The sequence below is a fragment of the Diceros bicornis genome, chromosome 26 (genome assembly GCF_020826845.1).
Source record: "Diceros bicornis minor isolate mBicDic1 chromosome 26, mDicBic1.mat.cur, whole genome shotgun sequence".
In the NCBI taxonomy this organism is placed as follows: Eukaryota; Metazoa; Chordata; class Mammalia; order Perissodactyla; family Rhinocerotidae; genus Diceros; species Diceros bicornis.
In genome coordinates this window covers 28,218,086-28,236,456 of record NC_080765.1, presented here as the reverse complement: position 1 = coordinate 28,236,456, position 18,371 = coordinate 28,218,086, and the positions used below count along the sequence as shown (strand labels likewise).

The window sequence follows — 18,371 nt, the reverse complement described above, 5'->3', positions numbered from 1 at the left end:
CGGATAGAATTTTGGGGCTGGGTAAGCACTTTCTATATTGGATATATTTAAAGAATTTGTGACTTGTAAACACTGCAGTAGTCAAGCACTATGTGTATTTTATAAAGTTTTTTTTTTTTTGGTGTTGGTTAGATAAGATGCTAAGAAATCCAATTTTATTATTATTTTATTTTTTGTGAGGAAGATCAGCCCAAAGCTAACATCTGATGCCAATTCTCCCCTTTTTGCCGAGGAAGATTGGCCCTGGGCTAACATCCGTGCCCATCTTCCTCTGCTGTATATGGGACGCTGCCACAGCATGGCTTGACATGTGGTGCGTCAGTGCACGCCCGGGATCGGAACCTGCGTGCAAACCCTCGGGCCGCCACAGCGGAGCGCGCGCACTTAACTGCTATGCCACCGGGCCGGCCCCACTATTTGTATTTTAGAATATCGCCTTGGCTTTCTATCTCTAATGTTTGGTCTCTCAATTTACACTGTTTCATTTTCGTGTCAGTATTATTCATTTTCTTTTGGTCATTAATTCAGTTATCCTGTTTTCAACATTTACTACCTCCATAGTCCATTTACACTCAAAGAATGGCTCACAGACAGATACAGCAGCATTTTGGCCTAGTCTTCAATTCACTGAAGAGGTGAAGGGAGAGGCATTAACAGCAGGTGTAGTCAAAGGGCTATGAAAAAACATGCATTATCAAAACATGAAAGGACCTTCTTGTGGCTGTGGCCAAGTGTGCTCTACTCTTGGCAGATGATGCCAGAGGGTGGGGAGCAGTTACAGAATGGCACTGAATGCCAGTGTAAGCAACTTGAATTGGACCGCACAGGCTTGTAGGGCATTAGGAAGCTATTCTGAATTTTTCAGCAGGGGATCAAGTCCTGCTTGATCACACCAAAGGAAAAGATGTCACACTAAAAACTGATTTAGAAATCAGTTAGATCAGACAAAAGTAGTAAGCCGATATAGGTGGAGTAGGAATCAAGAATCTATGAAGGCTCAGATAGGTGCTTTCAAATAAAGAAAATGTAGGGGGAAGGAAGGGGAGGAGGCTGGGTTCCATTCTAAGCATTTGGAGTCTTCCACAGTGGAATGTCCAGACAGAGATATCCACTGACGGCCTGAAATATGGATATGATGTCAGCAAGGAGGTGGAAGCCTGAGACAGAGGTCTAGGACCCATCTAGTGGTCTAGTGGTTAACTGCCCAGATGTGCTCAGACAAGTCTAAAGGACTAAACCCTGGGGAACACCACACTTAAGGGACAGAGGAAGAATAGTCACAGAGGTAGGTCAAGAAAGAGGGGTAGCAGGATCCAGGAAGAGGAGTTCAGGATAGGGGAAAATACTGATCATCAGCGTCAAATCTCCACCAGAGATATGATGGCTTTCTCTCTCCTTACTAGGATGGAAGATCCATGAGGGCAGGGACTTTGTCTCTGCTGTATCCACAGTGCTCACAACAGTGCCTGGCTCAAAGCAGCTGGTCAACAACTACTTGTTTTTTTTTTTTTTTTGTGAGGAAGATCAGCCCTGAGCCAACATCCATGCTAATCCTCCTCTTTTTTTGCTGAGGAAGACCGGCTCTGAGCTACCATCTATTGCCAATCCTCCTCCTTTTTGTTCCCCAAAGCCCCAGTGGATAGTTGTATGTCATAGTTGCACATCCTTCTAGTTGCTGTATGTGGGACGCAGCCACAGCATGGCCGGACAAGCGGTGCGTCAGTGCACACCCGGGATCCGAACCCAGGCTGCCAGTAGCAGAGCGCACGCACTTAACTGCTAAGCCACGGGGCCAGCCCAACAACTACTTGTTGAGTGAATGAAAGGATAGGGGCTGGGCCTTAAGGGGTCACTGAACCTGATAATTAGAAAGCATGGATAACATAAACCAGGGTCACTCTTGGGACACACACCCCTTCTCCCCTTATCCTGTCCAACTCCATCTAACCAGAGCACCACCCGGAGTCTGTCTCCCACACAGAAGAATGTTCAGACACACACGAGTTCACCTTTAACTATGGGATAAAAGTCTTTTCATGTGTAAGTCCCATTCACCTGTTTTGATGGAAGTTCTTCACAGGCAGACATAGTCAGTATGATGGGTACCTCGTAAAGACTTTATGAAGTAGCCAGAGCCTATAAGAGCTATACAGAACACAAACATAAAAGTAATTTTAGATGAAAATGAATCTTATGTGAGTTATGCCAAATGAAGAAATCACCCCATCGTTTATCTGTTTTATGAGTTTTCACATTTGCTTAAAAATGAGCATACCTTGATGATCTTTTTCAGTTCCCATCTCCACCAATTAGTGTTGGTGGATTTCCAACTATACGTAGAAATTGAAAGATCAGACTGTAAAGTACCAGATTTTGGGATCAAGAGCCCCAAACAGCCTTGCAGTTTCTGAGGTAGAGTTCTGCCCAGACAGGTAAGCTGATTTCCAAGTCCTTCCTTAGGCCACCTCAGCCAGGCTCGGCATCCTTCTCCAACCGACCAGGCCAAGCAGAACTTGTAAACATGCACCAAGTACCTCGCACACAGTAGGTGCTAAGTATTCATTGATTACAAACCTGCATTTTCCCTTCAAACCATAAATGTCACAGAAATCCACCTCTTTTCCAGCTGTGTTCAGACCCTCCAGGCTTCTCTCTTCACTGAGGCAGTTCTTAAGGTTCCACATCCTTCATGAAGGCTTCCTTCCTTCCTCAATAGATGACAGTTCCCTTTAGGCCTGTCATCTCTAAATGCAATGGGCTTTGCATCTCCTACTTACTCAAAACTCCACAAAGTATATTTGCTACATGGGTATTTATTCAATCACTTTCTATATTTAGTCACCACTTAAATCATTGCTAAGCTCTTCTCATATCTCTTCGCATCACAGTTCTTCACCTTGGATTGTGAAGTCAACAGGCAAGGGAGAACCTGTTAATTATGATTTACAATGACTGGCACGGTGTCACAATCAAAGAACTCTGAGTAAACGATTGTGGAGAAAGAGAATGAGGATGGGGATGAGGGTCCTGAGTGAGGCCCAGACAGGCTGCCCAACCCATGGAACCTGAGGCCTGAGTAAGGCCTGGGATCTGCCTTCCCTCTGCCCTGGAGGGTCCATCTATGGGTGATTCTAAGGCACAGTGGTGAAGGACATGATTGGCCCACCAAGTGTGGTCCTCTGGTCTAGCGGCAGCCCCCTCGCCTGGAAAACAGTGCAACAAGCATTCCATTTAAAAGATCTTCCCGAACACATGCAAGCAGCATTCTCTAATGGAAATGGAGACAAGGTCTTTCTTGGAAGAGAGTGCCCCAGAAGACACTCTCTGCCCCAAGACCAACCAGGTCCCTTTTAAGGTCCCTGAGAACAGCAGCCTGGGAGCAACCAAGACTTTCAAAGGCTGGCAAGGCACAGAGTGGATGAATGAAAAGATAACAATACGTGGGGGAAAAAAAAAAAAAACAACTTTGGCTTGTAAAACCAACCTGAGGCAGGGACATCAGTGTCCACCAACATGCAGAAACAGATATGATTGTAGCAGATGTCATCAGAAACGCTTTAGCATTTCCCACACTGCCCACCTCCCAAGCCCTGCTCTACCCTCCCTTCAACCCCCCGCAACACACACACATACACACACACACAAACAGTATCTGCAGAATAAGTCAGAGGTTGGCATCCAGAGTCTGATGTCAGGATAAACTCTTGGCACTCGCGCTAAGTCACCGTGATTAGTTCTATCTAGAGAGCAAAAGTAACACTGGCCTAAGCTTGAATGGCAGGGTCTGTCTTGTGAAAAGTTAGGCTGCACCCAAGACTGCTAGGTCTGGAAAGTCTTTCACTTCTCCTACTTCGCTGAAAGGCTGTCCGCCCTGGTTGAATGTCAGCTTATACCGTAACCGGATGGGCTCCTGGGCAAAGACATAAGATGTTAAATTAGTGGGGAGCAACTCAGAGACCAGCCCAGAGTAAAAGCCCTTACCCACCCAGTAGTCACCAAGGAACAGTATGTTAACTCCACCCAAGTGAGGGCGTCAAACAACTCTATGACAGGGACACCCTGGCCTGGACCCTTTAGGACAAACACAGGCAGACATCCTGGGAGTCCTGCCACACCTGCAGTCCTGAGGTGGTCACACCTAGACCAGCTACGGCAGACAGACAGGCTTCACCCTTTCAGAGGACTCTATGGTATTAGGGAGCGTTTGTGTCATTCCCTTGGTTCCCAGCTATGACAATCCAGTCACAGATCTTTCAATAAGCCCCGAAGGAAAACAGACTCTAGCCAGGGCTAGTCCACCACCTCTCCCAACCAACCAGAGACTTTAGAGCAAGACCTCAATCTACCTCTCTCCACCTCCAAAGTTGCCTCCCTCAAGTTCAGAGGCCCCATTTCCCTGTTCCCAAAGATACCAGAACATACTTTGTGTGGATTGTCGAGCAGCAGCATCTGAGAGATCACAGCTGGAGGCATCAAAGGACTGAATGCAGGAAGCTTGGAGCTGGATGCCGGCTGCAGTTTCACTCGCATTGACTATCGGGGGGAAAAATTCAACATGTAACTCATTCCTAATAAACTACAGCTTCCATGAGGGAAATCAGGTGAACAGGTAGATCAGGTGACCTCTACCCCACTGATTGATGAAAAGATCCAAAAGACCTTTCCTTCCATACACAGACTGTATCTAAAGTTGTGTGGCCAATGGTTGGCTTCTGAGAGGCAGCATGAAGAGCCAGGGCACATCCTGGGTTGAATTCTAACTCTGCCTCATACTAGCTCGATGATCTTGGGCAAAATATGTAACATTCCTAAGCCTTGGACAGATTCATAAAAGAGGTAGTAATATGACATGCCCCCCAAGATTACCAGGAGGATTAGAAAATTCATATCTTTATTTTTGTCTGCCTTGAATCTTTCCTTTCAGGAAACAAGCCCCTTCCCTGTTTCTTGTGATTCTGGTATGGCTGTTAATCAGTGGGGGCCCTAATTCCCTTGAAAATGGGTGAACATAATACCCAAATTAGCCAGAGCACCTCACATCCCTGAACACGAGTTATTGGTCCAGAGTATGCAAGTAACACCAACAAGGCCAATCCTAGCCCTGTCTTGGGTAACCAGTGTGCATGCCTCATGCCAGGTACGAGTTCCTTTCTGAGATAAAAAGGGTTAAGGACCACGTAACTCTGGAGCTGCTGGTAGTCACCTTCCTGCTTTGTGGAGAGTGTGTGTCAGAGAAGAGGCTCCAAAGAGGAAAAGTAAAGTCAAGTTTGGAAAGAGATTCTTAAGGAATCATGTAAGAACCTGCCTGGATCCAGCCATATCTGAAGTCAGACCTTCAGGAATCCCAGTTAAACGAGCCAATACAATTCTCATTTTATCTTAAACTACTGTGAGTGAAGATTCTGTCCCTTCCACCTAACTAATAGATAATGTCCCAGCAAAGGACCTGGTGCTCAAAAATGACAGCCTTTATCGAAAAATTCAAAGGAGCTGGCAGGCAGATGACTCACCTTTGGCACAGCCACTTGGAACATGATGTCCCAGACAGGCTGGGTGGCAGTGCTCATCATGGTCAACAGCAACACCTGCACCTCTGGGTGGCCAGGGGCCCCGGTCTGGGAAAAGTGGAGCAGAATTCGGAATCCATTCCGGTCATACACGATAACAGGAGGCAGGCTGCCTGGCAAAGAAGGACCCAACCAAAAGGGTTAGTGCTACTACAAACTCCGCCAACAGCCAAGCCTGAAAAGAGATGTGCACCTTATCACCAAATGCTGTTGCTTCCCCAGTCAGAACAGCTCGTGGACTTGACCCTCCACACCACCATTAGTCCAAGTCCAAGTCCTCATTACCTCTGGCTGGACTCCTATGACCCTCCAAACTGAACTTTCCCCACCAGCCAACCATCTTAGGCATATTATCTTTTTTTTTTTTTTAAAAATACCATTTTTTTGAGAGAGAGATGATTACAATTAAAACAATGTATGAATACTACAGAAAATACAGGATATCATAAAGAATGAAATAAAAAACATGCTTAATTCTACCCAGAAATAAGCACTGCTAACATTTGAGCTTATTTCCTCTGGTCTCTTTTGTATGACCACATACACACACACCTCTTATATTTAATTTTGCAAAAGTATAAGGACACTAGATCTCTTCAAATTAATAGGTTTAATGACATTCCAATGGAAATCTTAAAAGGATTGTCTTAATTTAGCTATTCTAAAGTTAATTTGGGGAAAAAATACATGAGACTGACCATTAAAAAAGAGGGAGGTAACATTATTTGCATTAACAAATACTCGAATATGTACAAAATTGCAATTCAAGCCAAGTGATATAAAACAGAGCATGCAGAACAGACCCAAATACGAGAATTTAACATGTTAGGAACGTATACTTCAAAATCAGCAGCTGATTCAATAAATGGCATACAACTTGCTAACCACCTGGAAAAAATTTAATGAAGATCTTTATCTCATGCCAAACATCACTTATCAAAATGCACATAAAAAAATAGAGTTTAACAATGAAACTTTCAAAGTTTTAAAAGACTGAAAATACCCTTGAGGTATGGTGGTGACGATATGGGGAAAGAGGAAACCCTTCTGGAAGGGAACTTGGTAATGCAGATCAAAATTCTAAATGTCTACGCCCAGCATTTCCACTGTTAAGAATATATCCTAATAAAATAATCAGGAAAGTTTTAAAAAAAAAATGGGTTTCCAGAGAGTTCATTGTAGCACTGTTTTCAACAAGCAAAAAACTAGAAACAAATTATCCTTCAGAAAGGAACTGAATAAATTACAGTACATCTATTTAGTGGTATAATGTACGGATTCATTAAAAAAAATCAAGGTTTTGAAGAACAATTAAGGGCATGAAAAAATGCTATGGCTTATAGTCAATAAGGCAGGATATAAAACAGTCTATATTTACAATGATGCCAATTTATTAAAAAACCTACATACGTGTATGACAAGAAAATACATTAAGACTAACAGAACTTCCATCTCTGGGTGGTGATGGTAAAAATGATTTTTATTTTCTGCTCTATTCTTCTCTAATAAAACTTCTACACTGAACATTTATTTGCTTTTAATCTTTTTTACTTTGTTTTGTAATAATTTCAGATTTATAAAAAGTTACAAAACTAACACGAAGAATTCCCATAGACCCTTCACCCAGCTTCCTCAAATGTTAACATTTTACATAACCACAGCATAATTATTGAAACCAGGAAATTAACATTGAACATGTATTATTTTAAAATCAAAAATTAATAAAGTATACAAAGGGCTCCCACTGCTTACTGACTGTTTAAATTCCTCTGCCTGTTTCCCGGGCCCTTTGCAATGCGGCCTCATCACACCGAGCCATAGAGAAAAGGCCCAGGCCCTAGATCTAAAGACCCCCGTTGCTTCCTGCTCACACACTAGTGTGTTGACCGCGAGCAGTCACCTTACTTAGCTGGGCCTTCCATTTCCTTTCCTTTGTAACGGAGGTAATATCTACTTTCCTGCTTTAATGAGGATCCCCACAGGAAGAGAATCACCAGCCAAATTCTTCCTTTCTTTCTAATTCCACCTCTTCTGAGTTACTGCAGGCCACACTGAATATTCCCTTCTTGAATTCCAAATGAATGAACATCATGTCCGTAAGTACATTCAAGCTTAATTAAATTCCGCCTGTCAATATCCTTCACAGTGTCAACCCCAAGACAGAGAAAACTTTAAGAAAAATACTAGCAGGGCCGGCCCAGTGGCGCCAGCGGTTAAGTGCGCGCGCTCCACTGCGGTGGCCCAGGGTTCACCGGTTTGGATCCCGGGCGCGCACCGATGCACCGCTTGTCAAGCCATGCTGTGGCGGCGTCCCATATAAAGTAGAGGAAGATGCGCCAGTCTTCCTCAGCAAAAAAGAGGAGGATTGGCATTGGATGTTAGCTCAGGGCTGGTCCTCCTCACAAAAAAAAGAAAAGAAAAATATTAGCTAAGAGACCATAAAGCCACCTCCCTATCCTCTGCCCCCAGGCAAAATCTCCACTACTCATCTTCCCCAGTTTAAGAGCCACTCCTACCAATCCAGAGTGGATAAAACTGGGCATCTAATAGAGAGAAAGAAGAAAAGGGTGAAACTGTACTTACTGGGCTTAACAGACTCTAAAGGGACAAACACTTGAGCCAGAGGTGTATTCTGGGAAGATGGGGAAGAAGCCAATGGGCCAGCCTCCCAGGACCAACCTGGAGAGGACTTAGTACCTGGTGGCACTTCCTTAGGAATACTTTTCTGTGGAATATAATTCCTGCAAAGAAATAAAAAACATTAAGACTAGTAAAAATTATAGAGAATTCCAGGAATCTGATTAGGCTTTCTGAAGAACAAGGAAGGGGAAAAAAAAGAAAGATATGTATGTGCCTGTGTATGTGTGTGTATTTTAGAGGTATATGACTTTAGACAAGTAATCTAATCTATGCCTAAATTTTCTCATCTGTAAAATGGGAATAATCTAGTATCTACCTCGTAGGGTTGTTATAAGAATTAAATGAGAAAACGTATGAAAAGCATTTAGCACATAATAAGTGTGCACATAATAAGGACCCAAAAAACTAGAGCTATCATTACTAAGGTAACGTCATAGTTGTCAGGCAGTATCTGACAAGGAGTAGCTCGGTCAGGCTAAATTTCCCACACGTGATCACCAGAGTGATGTAAGCTAGGAAGACGACAACACAAATTACACTGACCCCTTCATTCGTACTTCTTTATGATTTTGTCCATTTGAAATACAAACTGAAAACATTTTTGGAAAATTAAAGTCCAGACAGAAGTAACCCACCAAAATTAGAATGATTACTGGCCCCCTGTCAAGTGGCTAGAAAGAGTACCCCCTCTGAGTGCAAACAGGAAAGACCTCCCAGCACATCTCTCTTTCCACCAGAGCCCTGTGGTCTCTACTAGGGACACTGGCCCTCTCAGGCTGTTTGGGGGAAGGCAGACTGCTCCAACCTTTCCAGAGGCAAAGGGACAGGATCTATGAAAATGTATTTATATTCATACATTAAAGTACTTCTACTGTTAGGAATCTGTACTATAAAAACACTCCCCCAGGTGCAGCCAAACTGGAGGCTATGTAAATATCCAAAAGAGGGAAACGATTAAATCTATGTATATTCTATGTATATGAATTACACAACTATTAGAAAGAATGAGGCAAATTTCTGTAAACTGATAGGAGAATGTGTCAAAGATACAATGTGATATAAAAAACCACACTGGAGTTTGTAAATTATGATCTGTTTGTGTAAAAATAAGCCACAACAACACATTACTACATGTATAGAAAAAAAGCGGGGCAGGCCCGGTGGCGTAGTGGTTAAGTGCGCATGCTCCGCTGCGGCGGCCCAAGGGTTCGCAGGCCCGGAATCCCGGGGGCACACTGAGGCACCGCTTATCAAGCCATGCTGTGGCGGCGTCCCATATAAAGTAGAGGAGGATGGGCACAGATGTTAGCCCAGGGCCAGTCTTCCTCAGCAAAAAGAGGAGGATTGGCAACAGATGTTAGCTCAGGGCTGATCTTCCTCACAAAAAAAAAAAAAAGAAAAAAAGCAAAGAAGGAACATTCAACATTGTCTTTAGGGAGTGATATTTGGGACTTTTCAAATATCTTACCTATTTCACTAGTGATCAAATTTTGCTTAACTTCAAATTACACTGTAATCAGGAAAAAAGCAACCTATAAACACCAAAAATATCATCATCTACTGCTGCCGCTCCTTAAACAAACCCCTTTTCAGAAGTCAAAGCATGTCTTTTCCTGACTTAGGATGGGGAGGAAAAGGAGACAAAGGGAAGCACACATTGAACGTGCGGTGGAGAGGAAGAAGTCCCTCCAGGGAGGGAGGTCTCTGGCCATCTTAGCGAGTCATCCTGGGCCCTTCTGCCTGGCTCTGGGCAGTGAGCCTCAATGGCACACAGGAGCCACCCTCCTATTTCCCCTGCCCACCAGACTCACAGAGGGCCCGGAGACAGCTGTGAGGAGAGGAGATCCAACAAGCTCCTCTCGGCAGAAGGGGTCTGAACACCACCACCTGGCAGTGTGTTGGCGGCAGGACTCCTCTTTTCCTTACAGCAATTCTGACCAGCAACCTGTCAAATCAGGAATGGCTACAATAAGGCCAGGGTATGAGTGACCATGAGCCATGATGACACCGTGCCATAGCTCTCCTGACCCCACCAAAGCCACTGCAGCCCAGGCTCACCACATTTCCTGGGGCGGGAGGGGAAAAAGGGCAAGAGAACATGATTCCTGAGCAGCCCTTCAGTGAGCAGGAGCCTGGATATCACTGAAGAGGGTAAGGACAGAAGGAGAGGAAAAAGACTTCTCCCTCTGAGGGCTCAAGACAGTACAGGTGAGGAAGAGGCTTTAGACTCCCAAGTCCACAAGTGCCACCAGGATACGCTGTAGTCCTTCTCCACTCCCCTCTCCAGCAGCGCTGCCCCCATGACAGTAGATTAGAGGGACCTCCCCTCCCCTCTCAGGCCCCCGGGAAGAGCTTCCTCACCTTGGTGGTAATTGGAACATCACTGATTCCTGTAAGGAAGGAACAGAGTGAGATGCACACCTGATACGAGCTGGAGATCAACACCATGCCCGCCCCTTCTAGAAGATTTAGAAAGCCTACACAAAGTAAATTACTCAGAGTCATTCAACTCAGCCATGGCAAACCTGAGACTAAGTGTGAAGAGGACCTCTGAACTTCCCGGTATACCTAGTGCCCTCTAAAAACAGGCAGATTCTCCCCAAGGAAACCAGCTTCCTCACTGTCCCTGGGAGTCAGGACCATTCTGTGCCTGCTCCCCCTAAACACCCACCCTCACCTAAGGCTGCCATATCCTGATGAAGCAAAGATGGTGCCACAGCCCCAGCCTGCTCAGATCCACTGTCCAACTCCAAGTCAATCAGGGGGCAGTTCTTCACACAGCCTGCTGGATTCTGAAAGACTAGGAAACAGGAAAATAAGTCAGACAGAATGAGAGCAAAGTCTCCACTTAAAGCCTGTCAGCTTTCCTCAGGCCTTCTCCCAAAAGACATGGCATCACCCCGGCCCCAACACCTCCAGAAGAACCTTCCACCTCAGCTTGATGTACAGCCTGAGCTGGCATCTGGAACATGGGTTGCCGGAGGACTGTCTTCCCACCCAGCAATCATAGAGTCCTCCTCTAAAGGTCCACTTGACCTGGAAAGTAGCAGAGCTGACTTCTCCAGCTCAGAGGCCTTTTGAGGTTTCTGACCGTAATCAGAATCACCTGGAGTGCTTGTAAAAATGCAGATCCCCAGGCCTAACTCCAAACAGTCTTGATTCATAAAGTCCAAGCCAGGGACCTAATAATCCGCATTTTAACTAGTAATCCAGATGATTGTGATGCAACTAGCCTGGCACTTGGAAGCACTGAAGAAAGGAAGTCTCTAGCTTCCTTAAGCACTCATGAGAAAAGGAATCCAAACCTGGGTACAAAATAGCTGTCTGCTTCTGTCTATAGCCAAAACTAGGGTCCAGCTTGGCAGTCAGTTCACAACGGCATATGTGGCAGAGGCTGCCTATAAAAAACTAGTTCTCATAGGAAACGGAAAAGAGGCAAATTCTCTCATTTCTACACCGTAACCCAGAATATTCTGAGGATCCATTTCTTTTTTTGTGTGTGTGTGAGGAAGATCAGCCCTGAGCTAACATCCATGCCAATCCTCTTCTTTTTTGCTGAGGAAGACCGGCCCTGAGCTAACATCTATTGCCAATCCTCCTTTTTTTTTTCCCCTTTTTCTCCCCAAAGCTCCAGTAGATAGTTGTATGTCATAGTTGCTCATCCTTCTAGTTGCTGTACGTGAGATGCCACCTCAGCATGGCCGGACAAGCAGTGCGTCAGTGCAAGCCCGGATCCGAACCCGGGCCACCAGCAGCAGAGTGTGTGCACCCAACAGCTAAGCCACGGGGCTGGCCCTCCTGAGGATCCATTTCTTTTCTGGGATTTGCAGGCTTCCCCAAGGCAGAGGACAGGGAGAGGCTCTTGCACATACCTCTGGAGACAGGTATGTCTCCCACTGAGCTGGTTACTGTGTTCCCAAACATGACACGGCCCTCCATCACCTGTTTGTACAGCAGAACTCCCTGGGTAAGGAGGTCATTTGCCTGGAGAATCTCCGCTGAAGAATGAGAGAAAAACCAGAACCCACTGGTTTAGCTACCAACAATCGCAGTCTTGAAGCCATTCCACAAAGCAGCTGTCACATGGCTCTACCAGGTTTAGTATCTCCAAGCCTCCTCCCCCAGATCATGTGATCAGGCCCCTTCAGACCTGGTCACTCAATCCTTGAACCTCAACACTTCTAGTTCTCAAGGTGTAGGAGGAACCAAATTCTCTCACCTTCTATGTACTGTTCAACATGATGGCCAACACTTGAAATATGGCTCTTTCAACAGAAGGAGTAAAACCTAATTTTAATTAATTTAAAATTAAAAGTGGGGCCGGCCCGGTGGCACTAGCAGTTAAGTGCACGCACTCCCCTGCGGCGGCCGGGGGTTCGCCGGTTCGGATCCCGGGCGTGCACCGACACACCGCTTGTCAAGCCATGCTGTGGCGGCGTCCCACATAAAGTGGAGGAAGATGGGCATGGATGTCAGCCCAGGGCCAGTCTTCCTCAGGAAAAAAAAGAGGAGGATTGGCAGATGTTAGCTCAGGGCTGATCTTCCTCACATACAAAAAAATAATAATAAAATTAAAAAAAAAATAAAATTAAAACTGAAAGCTGTTTTGTCAATGTGGATGTGACTATTAAAAGAATTTTTTGGTACTTTATTCAGTTATTGGAAAGCTTTTGTGTACAGAACAAGTTGGTATATGAATCTACTTTTTTCACCTGTAAATTTTATAAAATCTAAATACAGACCAAACATTCCTGATGAAAATTCGGCATCCAAATCGAAATGTCCTGTAAGTATAAAATATGCACTGGATTTCAAAAACTCCACGAGCATCTCAGGGTCTGGTTAGCCTGCAAAAAAAAAATCTCTCCCGAGAGAGAGAAAGACTAGCAACAGGGCTAGGGGCTACATATAACAGTGCAGGCCAAGGTGCTGGGTGACTTCAAGGGTGACCACTCCATTTCCTGCCAATTTTTTAACTTAGGATGGAGGCTGCAAACTGACAACACGGGGGTGAACTGACCCAGCAAAGTGTTTTATTTGGCATGTGCGAGTTGCTTAAACATTTAAATTTGATTACCTTTGACCTCATTGCAACCAGACAAAATAACGCATTTAGACAAAAATTACATCACGAAAGAAGCAGATACCATGGCCATCTTGAAGACCAGCTATGAAGTATTCTTGCTCCCCTCTTTCCATCCCAATTGAATCTGAATCTGATCAAGCCCCTGACCCAATTTATAAGGAACGTCAGGAATTTATAAGCAATATTAGGAACTGAGAAACACATTAAATACCATGGGGGATGCCATCAGAAAATTCAGACCAAGAGAAACTCTACGAGTCAAAGGACATATTTTTCATGCAAGAAATAAAAAAGAGAGATGAAGAATGGGGGACCATCCATTAAAAGAGACTTAAGAAATATCAACCAATTATAAAGTATGGCTTTTCTTTTTGATCCTGATTTAGAACAAATTGTTTAAAAAAAGGAGGGGTGGCTAGCAAGAGATGGTTAGAGAGAGAAATGCCCAGGGAAACCTGAACACTGACTGAATATTTGATTACTCTGAAATGTTAGCAATTTGCTTCAAAATAGAACTGGGTGGGGGTGGGGGGAGTAGTACAGATGGAACAAGATCAAAAGATTGGCCACAAGTTGGTAACTGTGAACAACAGGTGAAGAGTACATAGGATTTATTCTACTATTCTCCTTCATGTGTTTTGAGATTTTCCGTAATAGAAAGTTTAAAATGTTTTAATACCTGTGTACAGGTATTAAGATTCTCCACTATTCCTACCATTGTCCCTTGCACTCCTCATCAGCCTGCCTCATTCAGGTCACATACCCAGCCCTGAAGGCATCTATGTTGATCAAACCTTCAAAATGCACCACTGGGAGCTGTTCCTTAGAACTCTGGCTGTTCAGCCTTTCTTCAAGCCTTCCGTGGCATCTTCTCTTTCTTCTATCTCCCTCAGACCCAATCTACATGGCAAATTTCCACCCCTTTCTATGCTTTCAGACCTACTCTTGATTTCTTGCTCAAGCCTAGATTCTTCTGGAAATCAGCTCTAAGTCAACTCAGGCCATGCCCTTCCCAAGCCCCAATCACCACAAAACCTAAAGTCCCCTCTGCTTTGTTTCTGGCCCCACAGTAGCACAGCAGGAAGAATCATGGCTGTTTTGCACTTGGGGATGCTTCTATGCCTAGAAATGAAACTGTTACCGAGCGCGTCATCGTCGTCAGTCGTGTCACTCGCCAGCCGGAACAGGGTGGGCCGCAGCTTTTCACACCTTTCATACACGACCTGCGAAAACAGAGCTTGGTTTCACGACACACACCCAGGACTCCCAGCGAGGCACCAGATGCCTACAATAAGCATGCAGCAGAGTCTGGGGCTTCAGCTCTCCTTAGTCTGCCCCAAGTTCACGACTGCAGGGTTGAAGTAACACGGCAGGTACGGTTTCAGAAAGAGTCTAGGCAAAAACCATCATTGTTTAAAACAGTTACAAAGGTGATAAAAAACTTGGGCTCAGACAGGAATCTACCACCTGTGTGTACAGCACTCTCTCTTCTTCAAGCTCCTCTGCCCTGCCCCTAGAACAGCTGTAACAACGGGATGACCCCGCAGGGAAGCCTGCAGGGACCACCCTGCTTTAAAACTCACCCCAGACATCCCATCCAGCTGTTGTCTGATGCCGGCATTCCCTTTACAACACTCCCATGACTCCCACCACAGCCTCTCCCGGAACTAAACCGCATCCCCCAACATCACCTGGGATGTCTCATCTTCCTCGTCCCAGGGAGAGCACTCTGGGCAGTCGTCCTCTCCACACACTGTTGAGGAAGATATAGCTTCTGCACATCCTAGGCTTCCTTCCTTGCAAGGCAGCTCAATTAACTAATTTAACACTCCAGGCCTCCCTCTGACCGTAGCCCCTCATTCCCCAGAGCTGGTGAAATGACCTATCTGATTGGTGGGTCGGGGAGAGGAAGAAGGAAGGAGCCCCTCCCTCCCACCTTGCTCTGGAGAGTTCCCTGTCTTTGGGGCAGCCCACACTGGCTCTGCTCCTACCTGCTGTAAGTTTTAAAGATGGAAGCCCCTGGTGGGGAGAACGGTGGTGTGCCAGCACCAGCTTCGGTGGCAGGTAAACCTGCCAATTCTAGGGGTGGGAAGCCACTTGCCAGTACTTATTTGCCACATTTTCCAAACTCAGCTCCATCCATTAGGGATGAGCTGTAAAGATGAAGTTTAGTTTCCTGCCATGCTTCTCTTGTCTCATAGCTGGTTATCATCTTGGGTGGGGAAAAGCTGTGCTGTTTAAAAGCACAACTGACCGTCCTGAGGGACTCTGGTGCAATGTCATCATGCTATATCAGCTTTGGAGTGTCTGCCTGGCCCAAGCTCACCAGTGCTTCTGAGTACTGTCCCCTCCAGTCACAGAAGAAGGCCAGCATGATCTTCTCCATAACTCTACCCAACCCTAGTCATAGCTGACCGACTGGGGTGATACATGAGCCAAGCTGGCCAAAGAGGTTTCTCTCTCAGGAGTTTGGAATTGGGAAAGGCACTAGTTTGTCTCTACTACCCTTGTGAAATGGAAGGACAAGTAAACTAAGGAGCTATGTGAAGCCCGTCTCTCCTGTGCAGAGAAGCATAAGAAGCTGGAATACAGAGAGAAGACAGATGTAGCCTGCAGAGGGAGGCAGAGGGTAGAGCTCCAAAGAGAGACTAAGAATGTCCACCTCAGACAGCATTTCAGTCCCACTACCACCTGTCTGCACCAGCATGTGGTGTCTTAGCTATGGCACCAACAGCACCAGCAACAAAAGAAAAAAATAGATCAACTGAACTTCAAAATTAAATACTTGCTTCAAAAGATATTGTCAAGACAGTGAAAAAACAACCCACAGAATGGGAGAAAACTATCTGATAAGGGCCTTATATCCAGGATATATAAAGAACTCTTACAACTCAAAAACAGAAAGACAACCCAATTAAAAATGGGCAACGGATTTGAACAGACATTTCCCCAAAGATGACATACAAGTAGCCAATAGAAAGATGAAAGAAAGCTCAACTTAAGCCATCAGGGAAATACGTATCAAAACCACAATGAGACACTACTTCACACCCACTAGGATGGCTATTATCAAAAAGACAGACAATAAAAAGTGTTGGCAGCATGTGGAAAACCCTCATACATTGCTGGTGGGATTGTCCAATATGGTGCAATGATTTGGAAAACAGTTTGGCAGTTGCTCAGAAAGTTAAACAGTTACCATATGATCCAACAATTCTACCCTAGGTATATACCCAACAGAATTAAAAGCTCACATTCACATAAAAACTTGTACACAAATGTTCATAGCATTACTCATAATAGCCAAAAAGAAGAAACAACCCAAATGCCCAACCGATGAATGGATCAACAAAATGTGATGTAACACGTTGCAGTCTACACAGAAGTTGAAACATAATGATGTACCCCTGAAATTTGTTATAAACCACTGTGACCTCAATAAAAAATAAAATAACCAAGAAACTCACAAAAGTGATGTAGCCATACAATGGAATGTTATTCAGTCTTAAAAAGAAATCAAGTATTGATAAATGCTACAAGATGGATGAACTGTGAAAACATTACGCTAAGTGAAAGAAGCCAGACTCAAAAGACCACGTAGTGTATAATTCTATGAAATGTCCATATAGGCAAATCCATAGACACAGGAAATAGATTAGTGGTTACCAGGAGCTGTTGGGGAATAGGATGGGAGTGGAGAGTGACTACTAATGGGTACAGGATTTCTTTTAGGGGTGATTAAAATGTTCTAGTTAGGTAATGACAGTTGCTTTTATGTTAAGTGAATTCTCAATAAAGGTGTTACTAAAAAAAAAAGAAAGATCAAGATGTGGAGAAACTAGAACTCTCATACATTGCTGTTAGGAACATAAAATAACAAAACTACTTTGGAAAACAATTTGGCAGTTTCTTAAAAGGTTAACTACACACTTAGCGTATGACCTAGCAATCCCACACCTAGGCATTTACCCAAGAGAAAGGAAGATGTATGTTCACACAAAATCCTGTACACAACTGTTTATAGCAGGTCAATTCATAATCACCCAAAGCTGGAAACAACCCACAAATCCATCTACAGATGAATGGATATATATACTGTGGTACACGCATACAATGGAATACCACTCAGCAATAAAAAGGAATAAACTATTGACACACACATCATGAAAGGATCTCAATTATGCCGAGGGGGAGAAGCCAGACACCACCCCCCCCAAAAAAGAGAGGGTACATACTGTATCACTCCATTTATACAAATGTCTAGGAAATATAAACTAATCAGAACAGACAGCAAATCAGTGGTTGCTTGGGGATAGGGAACCAGGGAGGAGTGGGATGGAGTGGGGGATGATCAAGGGGCATGAGGAAATCCTGGGGGGTGAGGGACATGTTTACTATCCCTCATGATTGTGATGATGGCTTCATGGACATATACACGTCAAACATCAAACATGCTTTAAATATGTGCAATTTCTAGTATGTCAGTTATACTCAGCTTACCATACCTGAATTTGTTTATTTTATCTTTTAAAAAGAGTACCTGCAAGGCCTCCTGGTCGGGTGGGGCCTGCCCCGGCCTGCGGTACACGCTCAGCATTTCCTGCAGCACCTTCACGTGGCTCCGTACTTCCTCCACGGCACTAACTCTCTTGGACACCTTCTCTGATTTTTCTTGTTCCTTTTGAAAGAAATAAGAGGATGGAAGCGAGGGAGCAGAAGCCCTGGATAAAGCCCGAACAAGGGATGGGAAACGGGCACTGCACTGTGGAGAGCTCAGGGAAGTCACTAGAATGCTGAGTAGATGGGAGTGTTGTTCACCCAGCAGGAGAAGGAAATGCTCAAAGCCCAGAACTCCTGGGAAAGACAATGCAGTCTGGGGACCTAGGAATCTACTGCTTTGTACCACCAGCCTGCATTCCTCTGAAAAACAGATTCCCAAACACGGAGGCACTATACCTGGCACTGGGACGGAAACAAGTGCCTACGAAATGCTTGCAGCTCCTGGACAAAAGCACCTGGGAAGTTCACAGCGTGCTTTCTGCTTCCAGTCCCCGCCTGCTGCCCTTCAGGGTCCCCGG

General features: G+C 44.8%; 1 protein-coding gene across 3 annotated transcripts in view; it reads right to left on the bottom strand.

The window, feature by feature from the left end:
• Nucleotides 1-1,735: 1,735 nt before the first annotated feature.
• Nucleotides 1,736-18,371, bottom strand: part of GGA2 (golgi associated, gamma adaptin ear containing, ARF binding protein 2) — a 30,991-nt gene continuing 14,355 nt past the window's right edge. Inside the window, exons 8-17 of one of the 3 annotated variants that reach the window (XM_058569863.1) lie at nt 17,834-17,971; nt 14,435-14,516; nt 12,080-12,205; nt 10,885-11,007; nt 10,569-10,597; nt 10,019-10,152; nt 8,151-8,308; nt 5,511-5,680; nt 4,423-4,533; nt 1,740-3,910 (exon numbers count right to left, since the gene is read on the bottom strand). In XM_058569863.1, coding sequence (XP_058425846.1) covers nt 3,800-3,910; nt 4,423-4,533; nt 5,511-5,680; nt 8,151-8,308; nt 10,019-10,152; nt 10,569-10,597; nt 10,885-11,007; nt 12,080-12,205; nt 14,435-14,516; nt 17,834-17,971 — 1,182 coding nt within the window. In that variant the 3' untranslated portion in view covers nt 1,740-3,799. Of the gene's footprint in view, nt 3,911-4,422; nt 4,534-5,510; nt 5,681-8,150; nt 8,309-10,018; nt 10,153-10,568; nt 10,598-10,884; nt 11,008-12,079; nt 12,206-14,434; nt 14,517-17,833; nt 17,972-18,371 lie in introns of all 3 variants that reach the window. The other 2 variants (XM_058569864.1, XM_058569865.1) reach the window with 2 other exon arrangements.